Genomic DNA, 23220 nt, shown 5'->3' on the forward strand with positions numbered 1-23220 from the left:
AATCCCGCGGGGGTAGAGCTCGCGCAAAGTTTGCGCCAAGCGAGGCGTGGAAAAAGATAAGCAGATTCTCCTCCGCCCATAGCCCTTGCCGGCGTCGAACGCCGCGAGAATCCTCGTCGAATTCGCGGCTATACAACGTTACAGCCATATGCATACGCGCGATTCGCCGGGAAGAAAGAGTCCGCGCGCGTGTTTTTCTTGGTCGTTAGCGGCCGTCCAGCGATGAATAATCCACTCGCGCTCGCTCGAGCTTAGCCGCGTGTGCGACACATTCCGAAGCGGGCTTTCACAATGTCCCTCCGGGCGAAAAAACTTGGCGAGTGCAAAGTCCACTCGCGAAAGATGAATAATAAACGTCGCGCGCAGTAGTGCGCGGAGTAGGCCAAAAAGAAAACCGCGCGCGGCCGACGTGGATAAGCGGGAGGGAAAGTCGTCGCTGCAGCAGCATCTGTCCGTCCAATCCGCCGAAGTGACCGCACGCGCGCCGTAGAAATCCTCTTACCGGAGAGTTCCAACTCCATTGGGCCGTGAGCAGCGGCCCTCCTCTCCCCCTCTGCATGTGTGTGCACAGCGGTGTAGCCCCGGCGCTGGATGTGATTAAGTGCATATAGAAGGTTCAGCGCTGGTATATCGTAAGCAGCTTACACAAGTTGACGCGGGAAGCGCGATGTCCTTTTTCGCGTGCCGGCGCTTCGCAACTATATAGACACACTTGCCGCGAGACCGCGAATGTGCAGTCGGGCCGATCGATATATATATATATATATATATATATGTGTGTGTGTGTGTGTGTGTGTGTGTGTGTGTGTGTGTGTGTGTGTGTGAGGGTTTACATCGCGGCGGTGTAACAAAGATTCCGCTGCTATATCTCACGCGGGGACGATTCGCAATGTAAATTGAAGCAAAAATTCATATTCTCTGTTCTGGAAAAACAGTCGTATTTGTCGAGCGGCGCTCGGCTGGAAATGGCGCATGTTCTCTCTCTCGTCGCGACGGATGAATAAGTACTTTTGTTACGCGCGACGTCGTTGAGAGGGATTCCGGGGGAGGGCGGGAGTCTCCGACGGCCACAGTCAGCAGAACTGCGCCTCGTCGCGCTTCTTATGAGAGAGAAGGGGAGACGGCCGGGTATATATAGACGTGGGGAAACGTCTCGAGAGCTGCCGCAGTCTTGCCAAACTTGAGCAAATATTTGACGTGCTTTTGTCGCCGGACGGCCACCTGCAGCGCCACGTGAGCATTTTGACGCCGCGACTTTTGCTGTTTCTATGAGACGACGCGCTTCGCGGTGATCGTAATTTCATAGCTCCTTTTTGACTATGCTGGCTCTTTTCGACTCATCGGTTTCGAAATAGAAGGGGAGTAAAATTTCGGCAGTCAAAAGTTACGTCCAAACCGTCGGGAGATAGCTTCATTTCCGTGGCTCAAAAAAAAACGTATAAAAAAGAAACAATTTAGCTGAGCGCGGAGAGAGTAAATCGCAAAAAAGCATCGCTCGCAGAAGGCACATAAGAAAAAGACGCATTGTTGAAAGTCCGCATAGCCGCGCGGGAGGCCTCTCTCTCTCTCTCTCTCTCTCTCTCTCTCTCTCTCTCTCTCTCTCGCTGGATTTACGAGTATCGACACGATCCTTAACATCGGAAAAGAGAGAAGGACTGCAACTGCGCAAGAGCGTAAAAAACTGCTGATACCGCTGCAGTGAGTTTTTCAGCGATCCGATGGAGCTATAGATATACACTAGAGAGAGGGAGAGGGCTGCCGACGGCGCGGCGTATATAGGAGAGAGCGAGATCCATTGCAATTTGTCCGGGATTGCGGAGTTGTAAATTGGAATTAAATTGCATTCGCTAATGTACCGATTTAAATGTAAACGTAAGAAACCGGAGAGGCTTTATAGTCGCGCCGAATCGACGCTCACTAGGCGCGCGCTGCTACTGCGCTGTCTTTACGAGCAAGCGCGCGGCATACGCGAAAATTCGCATTTACTCTGTATCCTTCGCAGCCGCAATCCCGTTGCATTTTGTATTTCCTTTGCCCGCGAACTCGATAGCCGCAACAGTTCATTTGCAGCGTTTAATTTCCTTTTTCACGAGGCTCTAGTTTATTCCATACATCGTCGCGAGCCGACTGTACTATCCGCAAATTGTTCATTTTTATACGGATTGCCGCGACCGTTTGAAATCGACACAGTCCCAGCCCCGCTCTCGACTCTATTGTATACATTAAAGAAGCGTTTTACGCGAGCGAGATTGAAGCGCGTACTAGATACACACGCACACACACACACAACAGCTGCGCGAAATGCCCGCCGCGCTCATCTTTATTAATACGCGTACACTGCTGCAGCGAGTTGAGTTTTTTAAGTTCGCCGCGCGAAGCTTGGTCAATATTTACGTTTCATTTTGTCGGAGTTGTTTCCGACGACACCGCTGATGCTGATGGCTAAAAAAGCTCGGGAGGTAGCCCTTTTAAAAAATTAAGAAAGTTGCCATGCTAATTCTCGCGGGCTACTCTCTCGTGCTCTTAAAATTTCGCTTTGCATTTTGAGAATACTAAAATGCGCCTTTAATGGCTTTCCTGACTCGTGATTTTTCGAATCCTAACGAAGCGCTCTCGAGGTATGGTGTTTTAAATGAAACTTTACTTTCAAGAAATTTGAATAGAACAGCTGTGTGAACTTGAAATTGTAACCGAAATTGCCACAGCCGAAGAGATAAGCGTCATTGTTTGCCCGAAAAATCCCGACCAAAAAACCAGACTGATCCGTCCCGGTGTCACAGAGACACTCGCACACCGCACTCGCGTAATAACGATACACGCTCGCCCCGCGCTGTACCGAGCGTCTGTTGATTTTTCGTGCCCAAGGCGCAGCGCAGGAGCTTACGGATCCACCTCTCTCCGCGCGTCTTTATCGTGGAAGAAGCGCGTGTGTGCTCGTTCGATGCAGCCTCTCAAGGGTCATAATCCGCCGGTCGAGCTTTCCAATTATCGGACGGATAGCCCCGCAGCGTATCGGCGTGAATACTATTCGTGTGGGGAATAAAAGACTCGTTGTTGTTGTTGTAGCGTTCGATAATCGGGGGGCCGACTAACCGTCGTCCACAAAGTAAATGGCCGGCGTAATTCGGCGCCGTTTCACGGCTCGGGAAGGCATAATAACTTTTACAAAATTTACGCACGGATTTCGCGCTTTGCTGCAGCAGACGCTTCCCGAGCGATTATACGAATGTGATTTCGCTCTAGCGCGTCCGCGCGCGGTCCGGTAATTAAAGCTTTTACAAGGGCTGTTATCGCTCGCCAAATTCCGCACAATAAAACACGCGCTCGCGCGCGCATATTAAGCACAACGAAGCGTATACAGCCGGAAAAAGTGCTTCACTTGCATAAGTATTTTCGGTTCGTAAAACGTGCATGTGTAATAATCGCACACTCGGCCGGCTCACGTCAGAATGGGTAATTAGCGCCGAGCGCAGCTTCCGTTAATTTATTACAAATCCTGATGCGCTCTCGAGGCCCGTATTATTGACACACACACGCATCCAAAAGCGCAACCGATCGACTCGATTCCGGCTACCTGTATATGCAGCCCATGTATGTTTGATATCGCGTATCCCTATGTGGTTCCCTCTGTATCGTGCGCTGCTACTACTGCTCAGGAGAGACACATGGGAAATCACTCTCGCAATCGACTTTGTGCGCGTCGCCTGATCAAAAGAAAAATTTCATATCGCGTATACAGCAGCAGCAGCAGCAGCAGCATGTTTGCTCGACGTAGCTATATCATATACGCGGAAGTGACGTGTACTATTGCTCCGCGACAAATATTTGAAATTGCTGTAATTTGGAGCGCGACTGCGTTTGATTTGCAATTTGTAGCCGTGAGTTTTGAACTCGTTGCGCTATCGCTATAAACACGCTATTTTACCTTTTTTCATTTATTTTGTACAATATAACGAAACGCATCGGAGAAATCATTGGTCAAAATAGCGACCTCGTTCCCGTACGTTAATCCATCAGCATCAGCATTTTTCGCATATTTCTGCGTACAGAGAAATACTTGAAATTAACGAAGTCGCGAGCGCTCGGATATTCGAAATACTTAGCCGTCCGGCGATTGGACCAGTAGCAGCAGCGAAATACCTCTCGCCCCAGTCCTCTTTCTGTACATTCACAAAGCCGCGAGCCCGCAATATGTTGACAGCCGCCGGCAGAGCTAGAAACGAGCAAAACAATTATCGGAGAAAGTTGCGCGCATCATGCGGGCGAGCTTTTAATTTCGCCGAACAAACGAAAAACTCGCGCACTCGCCTTTGTGCGCTACGTCGGCGGCGAGATGCGATGAGCCGCGGTTGCCGGCGGAATATGCATATATGGCGAAATAAATGATGGGGGTCTGCTGGGATCGATTGGCGGGACGCCGCTGCTGAATTTGTAAGTCGCGGTGGCGGGAACCGTCGTGCGTTTAGGGAGGCCCCGCGAGAGCGCACATAGCGCCGCTGAATTATGAGCCGCGCAGTCAGTCGAGTATTCGCGCGGCCACGATTTATGCGGGGCCTGCTGCTTGATACCGCCGAGTGGATGTTTGCCGAATGGCTAATGCGCAACTGGTGTGATGCAGGGCTCAGCATCTCGGGTCTGCATATTGCAAGACTTGGGACGATAATGAAGGCTTGCGATGACTATTTGTTTATTAACTTTTAGTTTGTAATGGTAACGGGCTGGTGCATTGTTTTTTCTCTGATTTTTGTCGTAGCTTTGTCCGCGAAAGTATTTTAACGTAATAGATACTCGGTTATAATTAAATCAGCTGATTGGACGGAGAACGACTCTGCGTGTTGCTTTGGATTGGGTTGTAGGTCAAACTTGATATGTTATCGCGGTGTAAAAAAGCATGGACTTATAATTGAAACATTATCTCACACAAGTTTGTATCCCATGTTCACTTCTTAGACTGTAGCTTTATTAACTATGTATTCCAAAAAAGCACTTCACTCGCAATTTATTTCATCCTTCTGATTGTAATTTCAATATAAAAATATCAAGATACTGTGGTACTCAAACAGAAAAATCGCCGTCGGAAAAACACTTAACTATTATTTCTAGATGACTCGGTCCTCTCTGGCCTCTAGTGCAGGCGACGCATCCGGTTACAAACGACAAACAATATTCCTTTGCCTCCTTTTCGAATACTCGCACTAAACCAAAGCTAGGCGTGGTGACATTATTTGAAAACAGTTTTCTAGTTTCCGGGAATTCTAACGATCCAGTCCGGTTTCCGTCGGCTCCGAATTTCGTAACACGATATGTCATATCGTTTATTAGCTTACAGTCTGAAGATACTGTTCCCTGACACTCCACCGTGAGTAACAAAAATCCTCCATCAGCGAGATTCTGGATATCGGAATAAAGTATGAAGTTTGAAAATTCCACAGTCTTGTCCAATTTAAAGTTTCCCTCAACATCGAAACGCCAGATGAAGACTTTGTTGTTTCCGAGTATCCGAAAGTCAGTATATGTTGCTACACTGCTAATCATCCCGTGGCCAGTTGACAATAGGCTTGGACCTAATCGATCTTTAGATTGTTTCAGCAGTTTCCATTTACCTGTTAAATAATAAATTTATGTGAGTGTCAAGTCTCATGCTTCATTTCTATGAATCACTACTCGTTTCTATATTTATTAACTCACCATTGTCCTTGACTGAATACAGTTCATGGTACTTGTAAGCTCCTTTGGAATACATGAGATACCCTTTAGATTTTGAATGGTGTATCGCGGAATTGACGTAAGCTTCACTGATTATATCCATAGTCCATGGTTTCGTAAAAGTGACTATTTTGCCTTGTGCGTTGATGTTCGTTTTGCATAATTGTGCATATTCGCCACATTGCATCACAAGGTCAATAGTGGTGTCGTTGTAAGCGATCGTATTAATCCGTCTGATATGATACTTTTTTGCTGATGCGTAAATCATAACTTCTTCTGTTTGACAGTTACTCATATCAACGACGGTGGCTTTAATGTTTCCATTCCCTTCATCATGTTCTTCCCAGAGAAGCATAATATTTTCTGGACCGTACTGAGTCATCTTCATTTCTTCAAAGATTTTGTAGTCTTTTCCCTTACTAACTTTTAAAGTGACATTGCAAAACCGTTCAGTATGATCTTTGGTCTCAAGAACAACTTTGCATATCTTCTCGCTTTTATCTTCATTAGTTTCGCATAGAGCGTACGTGAAACTATCAAAATGCTCGCTGTTGTCTTTCATTAAATTTTCAAGTGGGAAATATAATTGGGTATCCGGAAACATTAGTCTTTTCTCCCACACAGTTTTTATTTCCGCATTATTGGCTCCAAAAACCAAGCAGAGAATCGCGATGCACGCGATTTTTCTCAAAGTTGGCATGACGTCTGAAAAATAATTGAAAAAATAACGCAATGTGTTGGGTAGTTTGAATTTATCAGATTGATCTTATAACTGCAGTACTCACGTTCAGTTTTGTTCGGCCGCATCAGTAGATTTCGTTCCGTCTATATAAGCGAGCTTACACTGACGCTACGCGATTTTGTAGTCCTCTTTATATAGCCTCAGTTTACTTGTTTAATCTAAAATGTTATCGTATGCTTGAAAACAAGAGAAAATCCAGAATATATCATCGTAGTATTATCTCATTTCTGAAAAAAGTATTCTACTGAGAAACTGGATTCTCCCCGTTCCTTCTTAAAATTTAGTTTGAAATTTATATAAATAATATTTGAATCTTTACTTTTCATTAAGTCGCGCATTAATTATTTATGAAATTTGACAGTTCAGTAACTTTGTTAATCTCGCGTTTGTCGAAGCTACAATATTCTTGAATATACAGATCTCTTGAAAAAAACATTGTTATCGCCTTTGTTTGCGTTTTCAGAGTAAAAGCTTTAGATCGTTAAATTTCGTGTTTTTTGCCATAAAAGGATTGGTTATTCTATTAGGTGTGTGCGCGTGCATTGTCACATACCTATGTTTTTGATCGTTGTCGTAAAAAATGGTCTACTTTGTTTGTCTACAGTTCTATTTTAATTTTTACGATAAAACATCTCTTTTAGAAAGCATAAAACCGAAACAGTCGACAGAGTTTTTTCTTAGGCGCGCAAGCTCGGCAGGATATGAAGACTATCCAAGCGATTCACTAGTCTGCACGAGAAAACAAAGCTCAGAACTTTAATATCGCAAAGTCGTGTTTGCGCGCGAAGACAAATGCCGAGCGTTTGCAAAACTGTCTGGCTCGTAACACTTCTGTCCCCCGCGCTCGACAAGTAAAAGCGTACCGCGCCTACGAGAGACTCGCACCGATTTATTCAGCGTCGTTGTTTGACTAGCTGCTCTCGCGCCTTGGGGGCATCTACGCGCAGGAAAGAGTCTCGCGCGATCGAGAAAATCGTCCAAAGTCGCGCGCAGCTCGAGATAAAGACATTAGGCGAGAGGAGGCGTGCGAGTTACGCTGGAAATTATGGCAAAAGGTCCTCCCCCATTCCTCGGCGGTCTCTTGCAGCCAGCGACTTAAGAATGCGGGACGACGTGTCGGCATAACTCCTTACTACGAAACTATCCCCCCCGTCGGCGTCGGCAAGTTCGGAGAACTTTCTCTCCAGACTGTTGTAAACTACCTGAAGATAAACGAGCTACAGCCATCCGGCCCCGCTGCTGTTGCTGTGGATGCACACGCTTTGCCAGACATCACGCGAAAAATCCATATAGATATAATCTTGTCACTTTGTCGTATACGTACGTTGACCTGATATGCGCGAGTGAAATTTCAACGTTTCTATTAAAATTTCTGGAGAATGCTGAAGAGTATTTCGATGTATAAGTTAGTACTTCCTTCCTACTGCAGCAATTCAGACGCACGCGCCATTATCGAATAATAGGCATCGTTAAATTCCGAGAACTATAGTTCTGAGAAATATATTAGCGCGAAACAGCTTGAGAAAATGAATCCATCAATTTATTTCGTGTTTATCGAGCCTCAATATTACCCAATCTTATCCACGATCTCCATTCTACTATTCTGAATTTTAGAAAAATAAAGTAAAATCCCTAACTTTCATGGCAATTAACGCACAGTGAGCTTTGCAAAAAAAAACGACCAAGCCAATGGCTTCCAGGTGAGAATTTCAATACCGCGACCCACATATCGCCTGGCCGTTAAACAAAGCCCTCACGGCGACAAAAGCAAAATCCATCGAATTCCCCAAGAAATACAATACGCACATTAGTCTCACCGCGAGAGCGCGTGCGAGGCAATGAAAGGAAAACGGCTCGCCGGCATTGCCGTCATTACGAGGCGGTCGCACCCAAACACTCGCACTACTCACACCCTGTGGCATCGGAACCCTGTACATATAGCTTCGAAGCCAGCCACTGAAACCGATGCAATTCCGCCCCCCCCCCCCTCTCTCTCTCTCTCTCTATGCCTTCAGCGAAGCGCGCCTCGATCGATTCCCGCTTCTCTCTCCTTCCCTCAATCGAGCGGCATTTCGCATCGTCGATTTTGAACAAGATGTGTATACGCGAGCGAGCAAGACGAAGAGCGATCGATAATTCGAGACGCCATTAGCGGCTGCTCCGAAAATCCTCGTCGTCTTAATTGCGACGCGAATATCTCGTTAATAACATTTTTCGCCGTTGGGAGCCGACGACGAACGATGAAGAGTATTTTCGGGGCTGCCTTCGTTAATTATCCAGCCGTTCTTCGTTTAACCGTCGTCGGGGCGAAAAATTTCCAGCGCCGAGACGTGCCGGGGCTGCAGGCTCTTTGTTATACGGGCAATATCATCGGGACGAGGAATCGCCGATTGATCGATCCCTCGACCCCGCTGTAAACTCGCATTCGCGCTTAATCCTGTTATACCTCGTGCCCCGAGAACGACAATCGAATACAGCGACGATTTGCATAATAGACCGGACTCGAGCGCGCCGTCTTATGTATTCCCGCTGCAGATGGATGCAGCGCTCGCGCACACGGTGCATATTGAAATATCGCACGTCGGCGGGGAGCCAATTAACGGGTTGGTCTAGACGAAAACGCTCGAAATGCGCCGACATAAGATATTCAAGAAGACCGCGCGGCGCGCTTCAAAGTCGGAGTATCAGCACAGAGGTCAATCTGCAGGAGTCAGCTAGCGGCGAGAGCGCATTTAGCTGCGGACGGTGTAACGTTCGCCCCCTTGGCTTGTATAATGGCTATACAGAGCATCCTACTGCGGACTAGCATCAGCAGCATTGTCAAGCTCGGCCTCGGCACATTGTTATAATGCTGCGTCATCTTAACGAGACGTCGCTCTCCAGTAGCAGCAGCATCGGTACATAGCAAAAGTCGTGTCTCTCCTCCTTGCGAAATTCGCCGGGGCAACTGCCTATCAAATCGACGAGGCGCGCCAAGGGTTCGGGCGCGCGATTTAATGAAGCATAAGCCAGTAGCCGGCCGACGTCTATCGCGTCTTGGCGCATTATTAATCACGCCGGATATGGAGCTAAATCCGCAGGCCGCGCAAACCCTTACTCTACATCATTCGCGCTCGTGCGGCTCTCGCTCGCTTTGTGTATACCGCGCGGGACTACTGCCTTCCGAAACTGCTGAGCCGTGTGATATGCCCGAATGCTTGCGCGCGAGCGAGCGGCTGGCTCCTTTTCAGCCCGCAAATTGCGAATTAATGCCGCGCGCTCTGCTATTTACGGCCGCATTGTGCGATTCAAGCCGGAAAATGGATTTTCTCTTGTTTTCGGATCTCACTAACTCTCTCGACGTTGATGCTTATTTTTAGAGGTCATTCAATTAACGACTTTCTGCATGTATACTCGAGTATACTGATATACACGGAGTTTATCAGTCACTTGTCCCAAATCTATACAAGAAGATCTAAATTTTGCCAGTGCAGATTCGGTTATATTGACGTGTAGAAACAGAACTCCAATGGTCTTATATAGAGTAAATGATTACAAAAGTTTTTCTCAAAAGTTTAGGCATGCATATTTGCTGAATCAAAATATAAATGACAAAAAAGATGTTCGTTAAATAAAATCAGTTATAGTATGAGCGGCCCAAGCGCTAGGTCCGACAAATCAATTTGGCATAAGTGATACAGCCTTATACGTTATATGTATTCTGCGCGAAAATTCTGATGAGGGAAACGGAAAAGTGCCGATGCGCCACCTATCTTCGCTAGTCAAAGACTATAGAGAGCTAAATAGTCGAAATGCGGTAAGATAACGAGGTAAGTCCAAAAGCGTCTCCACTCTGACCAATTTCGCATTCTCGAACCCTATACAAGGATGCCGACGTATCTTTTTTCTTCGCGGGGTAATAATGCAACGGCGATGTTAGCTAGGCACAAGGGCCGAACGATCAATTTCCCAAACGAAGGGAAATCTTGATAAACGAGCATAATACCCCTTAATTAAACAAACAGAATCTGCTAGGCAGCGCAAGCTACTATTATACAGCGTGCGCCCCATACAGAGCAGCGAAATTCACACCACCCCAAGGAATCTGGGATAATTATGCGCGTAAGTACGGAGAGCGAGGATAGCGAGAGAGACCGCCGCGGCGCGTGTATCCCTTTGACTATGCGTGAAATAATTGGAGAAACAATGCTCAGCAGCCATAGAATATCGACTAAGTGGCCAGCCCCGAGGGAACGCGAATAATTCGCCCCGTATGTACTGTATACCTGTATGCGCGCCACGGTATCCCGCAGCACATACACACGCTTCCATTCACAGAGCCGTGGACTATTCATGGGTTCTCTAAGCTATATACCTCATCCGCAGCTCGCATATCGCACTTATGTGTATTCCGTACAAGGCCGACGTCGCGCCGAGCGATACGTGCCTATTTAGTCGAGTCGCGCCGTCTTCTACGCGTATACTATTATATATAGACGACGCTGCATTAAATTCGCGTTTTATGCGTAATTGAGATTGCAGCTAATATAGAGGAGAGAGCGCGCGCGCGTACGGGTTCGCGCATAGTTGATTAAATTCCGGAGCTGCAGCTCGGGCGACATATCTCGCCTATACTCGCGTCTCCGAGAGGCAGCTGCTGTTCTCCGAGCCTCGTCGCCGATCCATCCATCAAGTCGACGAGGCCTGTCGCGCGCCGCCGCCGCCGCCTACGCTGCCGAGAGACAGAGGCTTCGGCAATCGAATTATGATTCAGCTGCGCAAAAATTTGGATAATGGACGCGAGGAGGGCTCGTATTATTGCGTCGGATGTTCGGGATCGCTCAGCGTTTGATTGTTCTCGTCTTATGTTGTATTTGCGATGATCATTTTACAGTACGTTTTAAAGGCTCGAAATATAGATACGTCGACGAGCAACTATTTTCAAAGCGCGACCGTCATTGAATTACGAATACAAAAAAATCGAAAAGAAACTCGATCTCCGCGTTCAATTATTCAACGCGCAACGAGTATTGCTCGGGTTTTACTCGCGAATAACGAAAATATCGTAAGATCTAAAATCCATGCATTTATTATTACGAGCACAACCGAGCAGAAAAAGGATAGTATAGTTGCTATACACTCGCGCGCGTCGACTCTGCATCTTTGATAACGTCTGCATCGCAGCCCAGACTCCTAATGAAATAAAACCACTTGCCGCCGTAGCCGCGGGTTTTATCAAACATCGGTGTAATTTCGGCCCCGCCGAAAAAGAATTCTCGGCAACATTTTTTCACCACCAGCCGCGCGCACGCGAAAACAACGGGCGCTCGAGCGAAAATAACGCATTAATATCTAGGAACGTTCGCGGCGTCTGATATCGCGCGAGCAGCGAGCGCGCCTTTATACGCTCAGATATGCATAGAATTTTTCATCGAGTATTGCCGCGGAGCAGCTGAATTCACGAAGTATTGTACATAGTATTGTAACTGCTACTTGGAATTCTTTCCTCCGCAGCAATTGCTTTCCCCCCTCGGCGCGCCGCCCCTCTCGCTCGTTTCTGATTACATCCGAGCTTCTCCGGCTATGTACACCGCTATATACGTTTCGTCGACGCGTTCCTCACCCCTTTTCCACATATATTTTCGTTATTAGGAGACGCTTATATATAAGAATATGGTGATGATTTTTTCCCGTTCGTGTTATAACCTGTTGCTCCTTCCACATTTGCGAGCCGATGTGCGATAGAAGCCGAGTCGATCCCTCGTCTAGCTCGCTCACTCTGTTTTGAAATATCGCAGTGGCTGCACAAGGTTTCGAGCTCTCGCCATATCCCGAAAATTGCTTTGCATACTTGAAGAAACAATTATGCAGGCTCGAGAACAACGTTCCAATTTCCTCGCGCCCGTACTGGATCGCACAGTAGTAGCGAGTATTAAACGTCAGCCGCCCCCGAGTATTTGCCGAAGCAACTACCCTCTCGACTGTTCCTACTTGATTCGCCTCGCGTGCGCGTTTTTAGCCTCCTTATTATTCCGAATGTTGTTTGCCCTCGTCGGAGTATACGCGCCTATATGCTTATGCCTCTACGTAACGCATCTATATACAGTTATCCGGAGTGTGCGTACACTATACGTATAGAGTCTCCGGGGCGAGGAAGGAAGGAAGGAAGAGAGAGAAGGTAAACGACATTGCGTTACCAACGAATGGTATAGGTAGGCAAGCATCAGACGGAAAGCCCCGGCGGAATTGCATTAAGTGCTCTAAGGCGAGAGTCGCTTCGCCCACTCCCTCATGCTGCGCAGCTGCAGCCTGCTGCTGCTGCTCGTCTCTCTGTGAAGCATACGACCCAATTATCAGCTCTTGCGGCAGGGCTGAGACTTCTGCCCACCTATTTTCCGCTGCGAATGCAGCCCTCTCTCCCCCTTGTCCTTGGTCATCCCCCGCGAGTATAGCAGTCGCGAAATTCAATTATTGCCCTCTTTTATACATCCTGCACCGGCGGCGGAGCTGCGAAAACACGAGCTTTCTTTTTCAAAATACTCGCGTTTCGCTTTACTTACTTAGTTTACCGTTGTTTTGTCTCATCTACGCGAGCCTGGAAGTATAATAACGTGCTTTTAGGATTATGTGCCCGGGCCTTCAAAAGAGCCTTGTGAATCCAGCGCAGCGACGAGAGGATGCGCGCGCTTATTAGATTCAGTTCGCCTCGAGCCGAGCGCTCGAGGTGTGGATTAAACAAAAATTACCTTTGCCGCGAGCCTACTCCTGCAGCTCTCGTTTTAGCCTTTTAAATATTTTTAGGATTTTAACGGATCAGAAAACAAAAGCGGCGTTCTAGGCCTATTGTGTTGTATGGTCGTTAATTGGGCCTCGCCGGGTACACGATGCATCGAGTGGGTTGTATACGTTTGATTCCCGGGCGCTCGCGCTTCACCTGGCTCACCAGCTCATTAGGAAACCGAAGAGTGACCTCGCAGCGCACGAGAGTTGCCGTAATAACAGACGAGGATGATGCTCGAACTCGCATCAACAGGTACCGCGTGCGGTGAATACAGCTCGCCGTGTCTTTAGCGATATTTGTCATCAGGCTTGGAAACGACGTATGGAAAAGCTCATCAGCTAAAAAAGCGCGAAACCAAAATCCGAGAATCGCAAATTGAAATAGCTCTCTTTCCGAGGCCATCACGCCTAATTCCTCCGCCGTGTGTAAAAAAAAGAAAAGAACCCCGCTCATCACTCGGCTCTAATCTCCAAATTACATAGTCCCTCGCAGTGACATCCGCGACAACGCACAGCTCGCACAAATAATTTCGCGACGTCGCGCGAAAGAAGACTCGTGCAAAGGAGCTGCATTTCAATTTGCAAGCGCGAGAGGAGCCTCTGCCTCTTTCCGAGCTTTTTCCCGTCTGCTGCTTGCTGCACATCTTGCCGCCTCGTGTAATATCGATAATGCGTCTGCAGCTCCTTTTCTGCCATTGAGCTACTCTCTCTCTCTCTCTCTCTCTCTCTCTCTCTCTCTCTCTCTCTCTCTCTCTCTCTCTCTCTCTCTCTCTCTCTCTCTCTCTCCGTCGTTGTGCGCTGTATATAGGTACTCCTGCCTGAGACTTGTACTCCCCCGTACACAGCGCAGGTGCGTTTTTTACTCCCCACTCGGGGCTGAGAACTCTAATGAGGTACTTTGGGAATTATATCGGGTATTACGTAAGTCGAGAGAGGCGCGTAACAATTACGCAGTGGCTGCGGCAGTGTAGCGGACTCACGTGGCAGCTACTGTACATAGACGTACATAGCGGCCGATGGAAGGGGCGGGGGCGCGCGTGAATTATTGTATTACGCAAGGCGCATTTCCTTTAATGACTTGTTCGCTCTCTCTCTCTCTCTCTCTCTCTCTCTCTCTCTCTCTCTCTCTCTCTCTCTCTCTCTTTCAAGTGCCTGAATTAGGCGTGTCGTTAACGCTTCGAGCGGATCTATAAATTGGTTCTCTGGGGTCCAATTAATTTACGAATATTCGAATCGGCAGACGCGATAACGGTAAAAGCTCTCTCGATTTTCGAAGCAACTCAGTGTAACTAAGTATAAAGAGAGATATAAAAGTCAGCGAGACTCGCGCGCGGGAAAGACGTGTGCGAATAAAGGGGAGGCAGCCGCTACCGCAAGAAGCAAAGAGCCCGAGCAGGCAACCTGTCGATCTCGCAGACAGTAACGGACGTTCGACAACGAGTTACACTTTCCGCACGACGTGGCCCGATCCACGTGGGAGTTTAGCTGTAAGCTCTATAGCTTTCTCTCTTAGAGGCGCTGGCTCGGAAATATAAGGCTAGTCGACTGTGCGGATCTTCTCTCGCGCGACGACGATCGCCCGTGTCTGCGCGCGCGCCCACGTCTTATATACCGTCGGAGGAAGCGCCTTTTGTATCGCATTTTCTCCGATAAAGCCCCGAAAGGGCCGAGAGGCGTGTTTTTCCGATTTTCGAGATCCATTGTGCGCGCGGCGAGTCTATTGACTTTTCATCCTTTGAACAGCTCCGTCTTCGAATCGCGTTTCTCGCAAACAGACGCGCGTGTACAGCTGCTATGACGTGGTGGGAAATTTATTAACTCGCGCTAAAAGCTCGAAGTACGAAATTTAGAAAGCCTCTCTACATCAGGCTTTCCTGTGTTTCTCCCGGCTGGCATCGGTGCGGTCCTTCCTTCTCTAACTCCCGAGAGAAAAAGAGCAACCCGCGCACGAAAGCAGGGCTGCATTCGGAGCTGATAATGGGGCTGACCAGTGGAGAGTTATTTTAAAGTAGCGGCGGAGCTTGCAGAGCTATTTGGTCCGGGGGCAGCGGCGGCAGGAAAGCACGCCCGGAAGAAGGAAACAAGCTGGCTCGGCGAGTCTCTCGCTTTAAATTGTCTCTGTTTCCGATTAACTGGACTCTCTCCCTCTCTCTTTCGCTCTCTCTCTCTCTCTCTCTCTCTCTCTCTCTCTCTCTCTCTCTCTCTCTCTCTACGCGCGCGGAAAAGTTAGTCGGCTATGGCTGCGCGGACTCGACGCCAAAAAGGTTAAGCTCTCTCTGCCGCCACCGCCGCGGCCTCTCTTCCTCGTTACGCGACTTGTTCTTTGAGGGGGAGCAAAAATAAAATAAAGAAACGAGAGACGTACGGTTTCGAGACGATCGCTCCGATGGACCGCGGAGCTATCTGCCATTTTTATGGTGTTCTTTGGCTGCGGTGGCTGTTAGTAAAATTTAAAATGTATCCAACATCGCGTTGCCAATTTTCCGAAACTTTTATCCGCGTCACTGAATAATCTCTCGCAAAAAATGAACATCCCAGCAGTAAACCGTCGTCATTGACCGAAAGCCTCTCTTAATGGCAGATAATGCCACCGCGCATAGAGCCGTAGCTGTGTATATGTATATACGTATACATCGCAGAGCCGTTGATGTGCCGCTGCTCATCGATTCCAATGCGCTCGAAACGGGCCGTACGGGCGACTGAATTAATCGGCTTAACGCCGGCAAACAAATTACCCGTGATCGACGTTTCACGGGAAACGGTGCTGCTACACCGTCTGTATGATGTTTCTATCGGCCTTTTGCACGTCCCGTTAAATTGTTACATCGTCATGTAGATATGCGTCCACATATTCGTCTTGTTAAGATTTCATCCTGAATTCCAACGTGTAAAATCGCGGCGTATGCGTATATATGTATAGCTGAGTTATAGTCGGTGCATAATAAATGAAAGTATCGGAGGAGTGATGACTTTTACGGCCTGATTTACTTTCATGGGGGGGGGGGGGGATTTGCACCCTTCGATGCGACGCGCGTGTAATCATGATTACGCGCGGTAGTAGGTCAAGACATAATTTTTTTACGACTCGCATTATTTAGCCCCGTGATTAATAAGCGTGGTTTTATTGCTGTTCTTTGCTATTAACTTCTAAACGACCCAAGCATCATTCTTCGCGTTTACTTTATTATTATAGTTGCTGAATTCACAGAATTCGCTTTAGAAAAGTGTGATTTTACGTTATTGAATATTGCGTGTAACGCGCCATGGTAAACAGAGCAATTTCCGTTTATGTACGCGTATACGCGTAAAATGACTATATTCGGTTTGAATGCTGATTAAATTTTAATTTCCAATAGCTTATTTCTATTGTGGGTATCATGATGCGCCGATCAAATGATTTGGAAGAAGGTTTCCATGCAGAATATTGCACCGTTTTTAAAATTGTTTGCTTTTAAAATATACAAATCTGTATAAAATATTATAAACTCGATGATATTTATATTTTTCATGAGTTAAATTAAAATAAGAAGAACAACGTCTCGACTTCGTGCACTCAATAAATATAAAATGCTTTGGAACGATCATGAGATTTAAATCATTCATTCGGAAATAAATATAATTATAACTCAGACATATCATTCAAATAAATAAAATGACATTACTTGTCAAACCATACAGTAATCAAACTCGCTTTATAAGAAATAGAGTAAAATACAAAATACAACAGGTAAAAAAAGTGAAACTTCAAGATTTTATTGTAATTGCAACGGATATCATGAACAGCATCTATACAAAGGCTAGTACAGTGATTGCAAGAAATAAAATCGAAAATAAAATTCCTGAAATTTACACTTTTCATTTACAAAGAGAATTATAGATGCACATTTCGAAAACGTTTAATTTCTCGCATATTTACGACAGCAGTTACGTTTATTAAGACATTTTTTTACTGGTAATTTGGTGGTCGGGTCGAACATACCTGTTTATAACTGTGTGAATATAGATTTGGAATTTTAACACGCGCTAAAGAATCCGTAAATAGTGCGTGTAGATGTTAGTTAAATTACTTAATTAATAATTTTTAATAAAGACTCAAGTACTCAATATAAAAAAATGGTTATACTGTAACGATAAATTATGTGATTATAAAACTTTTAATTTTTTCGTAGTCATTTCTTTATTATAGATGAGATCATTTATCAGCATATTGAACACATTTGTAGCCGATTAGTAGCCGTTCATTACCCCCTTCTTTTACGAATATTCGTTTCTTCTAATCTTTTTATTTACCATATTGATTTTGTAGCTGTTCTTGTGATTATCTATATCCTTTGTACTAAGAAAGATGTTGACTCTAATTGGAACAATTGTAAAGTAAATCCTTTGCATCTCATTGAATTCAAATTATTATGTATGTTATGCTTATTATTGCTTTTTTTATATTAACGAGAATAAAAACTAAATATATCTAGTTGTTTGTACAATATAATCAATTTTTACACTATTTACAGATCCACTTATTATAACACTTTCTCCTCCGACGTCTTATCTTCAAACATTAGAAAAATAATAATACTATATATTATAGCTATATGTATGAATTACATGGAAATTATACAAATGTGGTTATGCTCTTGATAACCTTAACTTAGTACAAATATAACAAGTTAATATATACACTCTCGTTCTCTTTATACACTTTGCTTTTATCTGTCATTAACCGCTATGGATTTATTAATTGTACCGAGTCCGGTGACTGACTTTTACTGTTCGGATGAGTACATTTTTCTCAGAGCAGCGAATGAATTTCTTGTGCGCAGAAAACATCAAAGCATCTGCTTTTTTTTCTTTTATTGCAAATCTTTTTTACTATTTTCCTGAAAAGATTGTTTCGATTTCAGCAACTTTTTCTTCTAGACACCATTTCGATAGTAGTCGGCTATGCTCTTTTGTAACTCCTCGTGCCACTGTTGCGCCTACGACAAAAAAGTTATTCAATTCAGCAAAGAGTTACATTATTTTTACTTAAATTATATAATTTTTGATCGCCACAATAAGCAAACGATTAAAGAGAAGCTTCACAGCTCACCTGGGAAGCTTGAGCTGTGTTCGGCTCGAGAAAGGGGTTTGTGTTAGTGGCCTGTCTGAGATTACGCGCGGCAATTTCGGCCCACTTGGCGTCAAAGGGATCGACGACGCTTGTCCTGGCAGAAGTTGGAGGTATAGCTGCAGAATCTAAGCTTAGGGCACGCGCATGCTGCGGTGGTGCTTGTTGAGGATTGGCTGAGAAGACTGGCGGAACTGTGGACATCGCCTGCGTCATCATGTTGTCCAACCATGGGTCGGGTTGTTGCAAATTCGTGGTGTTAGGTATTCCTTGCGCCTGTGATATTAGGATAATGTTAGGTTTTGCAATTGGTGATGTTATTTAGAATGATGATAACGGTCCTTACCACTGAAGGGGGAATCGGCCGCGTAGTTGTGACAACCGCATTGGGATCCGTCAGTCCGTTAACACTGCTACCCACGATAGCGGTTATCGGCGTAGGTATCGTTGCTGCGGGCGTAAGGGAAGCCGGGGCGAGGTTGGCGTTCTGTGATTCCGAGAGCGTGTTACTCGTGGCGGTTTCTTGCTGGTAAGCAGCGTTGGGGTTTCTGCTGAGTGAGGAGGTCGATTTCATGCTGACGACCGGGCTCGCTGTTGGGGTTTCAAAGATCGAGGTGACCGCGTTCATCGCAGGCGGGCTATTAACACTTTTGCGCGGCGGTGTCGGCCTCAGTGAACAGTTGATACCGTCGTTACCCAGCGGCTTGTTCTCGTCGTTGTTGTTATTTTTGCTGTCGCTCAGTACAACGACGCCGAGGCTCTGGTCGCTCTGCAGCTTCAGGTCGTCCAGCGATCTGCTGTTAGTCACTGAACAGGACATTACTTTATTTTAGATCTTTAAGTATTTTTAATCTAAACGCGTGAATTTTGCATTATAGATACTTACGACCGGGCAAGTAAGTTGTCGTGGTCGTATTAGTAAAAAGCTTCCTGACGACGGTGCTAGTAGTAGTTCGCGAGATGCCTGGACCAAAATCGTCGCTGCTGGAGAATAGCGGGGGGCCGCGCACAATTTGCTGACATATCGCCGACACGTTGTTCTGGCTACTTGGCAGCTCTGGAGCAGGACGTACTGGTGGGCAAAAATGTGTAATTAGTATGAATATAGCGCGCTTAGGGAGTCGATCAAAGCCATTCAAAGAATCGCAAAGTTAAGAATGTTTAGATACCTGATGTACGCAGCGGACCAATAATGTAATGCTTACCGGGAAGATTTGCGAGCATTTGAGTAGGCTGTTTCGGAATTCGCGAAAAATCTGAAGGCTCGAGGCTGTAACTGCGAGTGCGCTCGAGATTGCTGGGGAGATCGCTGACGCGCAAGCTCAGCTGGCGCTTGAAAGGCGAGGCCTGATTGAGTTGATTGAAGCCCCGGAAGGAGCCCTGTCGTTCGAGCAGCAACGGCGACGCGTGCGGCCTCTCAATCGCAAACGGATTGTGCACTTGCCGCGCAGGTAAAACATCTGAAATTTGGATTGTATTTTTAGAATTTATACGCAGAAAGACGTTTAACCGAATAACTTGTTTTATATTATGCTAGCTAACCAATCGCTCGTTCCCGACTGTCCGGCTGCCGTTCCGCAAGACTGGGTTGTCGAAAACTGCCGGTCCTCGTGAACGCCGATGTTCTTTGATCAAATTTGACCGTCACTGCGTAATCTTTTTCTCTGCGTTGTTTTCTTTCCTGGGAAGCGTAAAAGGCACACCCGACTGCGTGATTCAGTCTTTTTCCCTGAAACAGAGAAAAATTGGACAAACGTTAGTTTTATCCAACGTAAAAGCATACATTTTTGAGCCTATACTTACAGATTCCTTCAAAGCCAAAAACCCATGGCACATCCAACGCGTCGCCGTACTATCCCTGCAAATGTAGCTGAACCCTTTTTCATGATTTCTGTCAAAAGCACAGAAAGATACCCCTTCGATGATTTGATCGACAATCAGTCCCTTTGTTTTATGTTCAACCACACGAAGGCCATCTCCAGAGATATGAAGTTCTGCGCGAATTGGTCTTCTTCTTGAATTCTAAAAAAAGAGTTGCGAGTAATGAGTAAAGATCAAAATATAAAAATCACCTCATTAGTACAGGCTTTTAAATTTCCAATGAGAGAAAAGTAAGGTAAGTTTGAACTGAGTAAAACTACTAATGAGAATTTTAATGAAGGATTATTTTCAGAAAAATACTAAGATACTTACCCTGAGTATTTTTAAAGCTTCCTCGCAAGTTTGTATTCCCTTTTGATTGTTCACCTCAACACACCCCAAATACTGAAAACAACATTTTTAATGAAATTTTAGTTATAAATTGATCCACATACGCAAACAAAGTTTTCCCCTATTTGTAAAAGTGAACCAAATTTCATTAGCAGACATTTAGCTATAAGTTCTGCCAAACTTTCTATGTATTACTGTTACATACATCTTTTCGCAGTAACGAAAAGATATAAGTAAACCAAATTGTACACACGTGAAAAAAGGTACTAAAGGACACAAAGAAAAGAAGCAAAATAACTCACCTTTACATCGAAAGCGCAGGTCGACGAGCGAACCGCGTATTCGTCAGCCTGCCACTGATGCGGTTTGTTGGACTCTGGCGTGTCCTTCCGTCGCCGAAAGCTGTCTCGAAAGCTTCTCCGCAGCCGGTCCATCCGCTTACCCGGCGATTTCTCCCGTTTCTAAAACAAAAAAAGATACACCGACACAATCAGTACAAGCTGCAAAAATATCTCCGAACTCGTCAAGTAGTCGCGTTTCGAGGTTAGAAGGATTAGGTGTTTGTTTTACTGAGGTAAGTCTGGTTGGGTAAAGCGAGTCTTACGTTGCATAAATATATTTTAAAGCTTTATTGGATGAATATGAGAATGAAACGCACGACACAATATGGCGTTAAACAAGACGATTGCGATAAGTACTGAGAATTTAAAACGCGGAGCCGAATGCCGCATCAGCTGTTTTTCTGACAGGCGCGTGTGCGCTTGTCTCCTCACCCCCGGAGCTGTCTTTTCTTTTCCCCCGAGCCCTGACAATAGTAGGGTGTATAGGACTCGTCGCATAAAAAGCCATAAATTTAAGATAATTGCAGGGGTGAAAGCATTGGTTATTTCGTAGGTCCTATTGATCTAATGATTGTGGTAAGACTTGTACGATTTGCGGGCGAATGTAAACGAGGATCTTTTGATTGCTAAAATTTTTTATCGTGCAAAAGCTGTTTTCAGAGGATGCGGAATGACTATAATGCTCTTGAAACAACGAGTATTTATAAGTTCGATCGACAATGACACCGGTGCAAAATTACCATAAGATTTTTTTAACACCCGTAGCGACAATAGCAAGCAACAAGTGATAGAGTAAGAGAAAGAAGTGGTGTTATTAATTACCGAGAGTCGTATGTTGTTTCCATAGCTCGTGGCCCGCTTAAACGGTTGGTCGGCGGACGGTTGGTTTCCCATTTTTTTTATGCGTTTCTTCTAGCTTTGATAATCCTCTAGGGATATCTTTCTCTTTTACTCGCCGGATCTCCTTTCTTTGTTATCACTTTTCCCTCAGATGAATATGCGAAGGCACTGAGAACACACACTCTATACGTTAACAACCACAACAACAACAATAATAACAACACACTCCTCGGTCGTATAAATTGCGACGATATCACACTATGCTGCTATACGACGCACAGAATGATTCCTCGAGGACGAAGCGGCGGAGAATCAAACTCATTCTCAGATCCATGATCGGCCGGCCGGCAAGTTCCGACTGCACCACGCGAGTATAACCGAAAAACTGCACACGCGACTCTCCCCCTATGTGCCTCTAAATCTGACGTCACGGTAGCCGAAGGTGGGGAGGCGCAATCTCGCTGTACACCAGATACGACGATGTGAATGGCTGCACCTGAGCGCGCGCGTATTTTTTAAACACCGCGCTTGCGCACTGGTGCAGAGGGGTGCCCTCGTGAAATGAGAAACCGTCGTTCCCACGTTTTTCCGTTGAGAGCCGTTACGCTCGACTGCTGTCGTCGCTGCCGCTGGGCCGTTTCCGAACTGTCAAGCTCCCGCGAGAGGAGCGAAGTAGCGAACCCGATGACACTGAGCACAACACGCTCAAGTATCTAGAAGAACTGTAAAGCACTTGAGATAGCTCTTAAGTTAAATCTCGAAGCACTGAGTAACGTGTTCGCTGCATACAGCAAGTGGATGATTATTACTGTGATCCACCTGTCTGCGATGCACTCCACACGAATATGCACTTTTTTAAAAACACGACGACACCGAGAAATGAACAAAATTTGGAAAATCTTCACCAGGACAACCCGCCGAGGATGAAGAAGAAAGGACGAAGAGACGCGCGCGCGGACCCGAGGCTGCGGGCAACGACGAGAGAAGTGATACGTCCCCGATCCCCGATGTTCGTTATTCGACTGCGGCGAACCCTCGCATCAGCCAAGGAGCGAAGGCTGTGCACACTGCCGCTCTTATGTGTGTATAGTGATGCGAAGAGTGGGGAGACGCGTGCAGCTGCCCCTCTGCCGCTGAAATACCCGTACATCTGCTGAGACACGCTGCAGCTATACACTTTCTATATCACTCTTTTCTCCGTATAGGTAGCTAGAGACCGAAAAAAAGAAACTAAGAGAATAGACGCGCGTTTAGTTGTATTACTCTGTTTAATTTTAATTTTATGAAAACAAGTGGACGATAAAGTTTCCGCTGGTATAAGTAATCAGAAATTAAGCAATGGAGCTAGGCCCAAGTTGGTCGAAGGGTACTCTCGCAGTCTAGTCAAAAGTGAAGCTGATCCTTCTTCACTTAAAACATATGTTGCAGAAATGCGGCATCTGTTCTACGTGAATGAAATGCTTGGGTTCGTTTAGACTGTCGTGAAAATTTTTTAATGGTCAACTATTGTATTC

At 45.9% G+C, this 23220-nt stretch overlaps 2 protein-coding genes across 3 annotated transcripts; both read right to left on the reverse strand.

Annotated features, from left to right (window-relative positions):
* Window positions 1–4925: 4925 nt before the first annotated feature.
* Window positions 4926–6597, reverse strand: LOC100121499. Its single transcript, XM_001605060.3, has 3 exons — window positions 6492–6597; window positions 5689–6411; window positions 4926–5603 (listed from the first exon to the last, which is right to left on the reverse strand). Exons 1-3 carry the CDS (start codon window positions 6511–6513, stop codon window positions 5056–5058), a joined length of 1293 nt encoding a protein of 430 aa, XP_001605110.1. The 5' UTR covers window positions 6514–6597; the 3' UTR covers window positions 4926–5055.
* A 10490-nt stretch (window positions 6598–17087) lies between these two features.
* Window positions 17088–22341, reverse strand: LOC100121479 (protein numb). Of its 2 annotated transcripts, none has more exons than XM_031924117.2 (10): window positions 21689–22341; window positions 20828–20986; window positions 20508–20579; window positions 20118–20336; window positions 19857–20043; window positions 19520–19774; window positions 19201–19386; window positions 18661–19121; window positions 18297–18590; window positions 17088–18183 (listed from the first exon to the last, which is right to left on the reverse strand). In XM_031924117.2, exons 1-10 carry the CDS (start codon window positions 21758–21760, stop codon window positions 18121–18123), a joined length of 1968 nt encoding a protein of 655 aa, XP_031779977.1. In that variant the 5' UTR covers window positions 21761–22341; the 3' UTR covers window positions 17088–18120. The 2 variants fall into 2 exon arrangements, with proteins under 2 accessions (XP_031779977.1, XP_031779978.1); XM_031924118.2 differs by having other exon boundaries at window positions 21130–22341.
* Between the last annotated feature and the right edge of the window lie 879 nt (window positions 22342–23220).

The sequence above is a fragment of the Nasonia vitripennis genome, chromosome 2 (genome assembly GCF_009193385.2).
Source record: "Nasonia vitripennis strain AsymCx chromosome 2, Nvit_psr_1.1, whole genome shotgun sequence".
In the NCBI taxonomy this organism is placed as follows: Eukaryota; Metazoa; Arthropoda; class Insecta; order Hymenoptera; family Pteromalidae; genus Nasonia; species Nasonia vitripennis.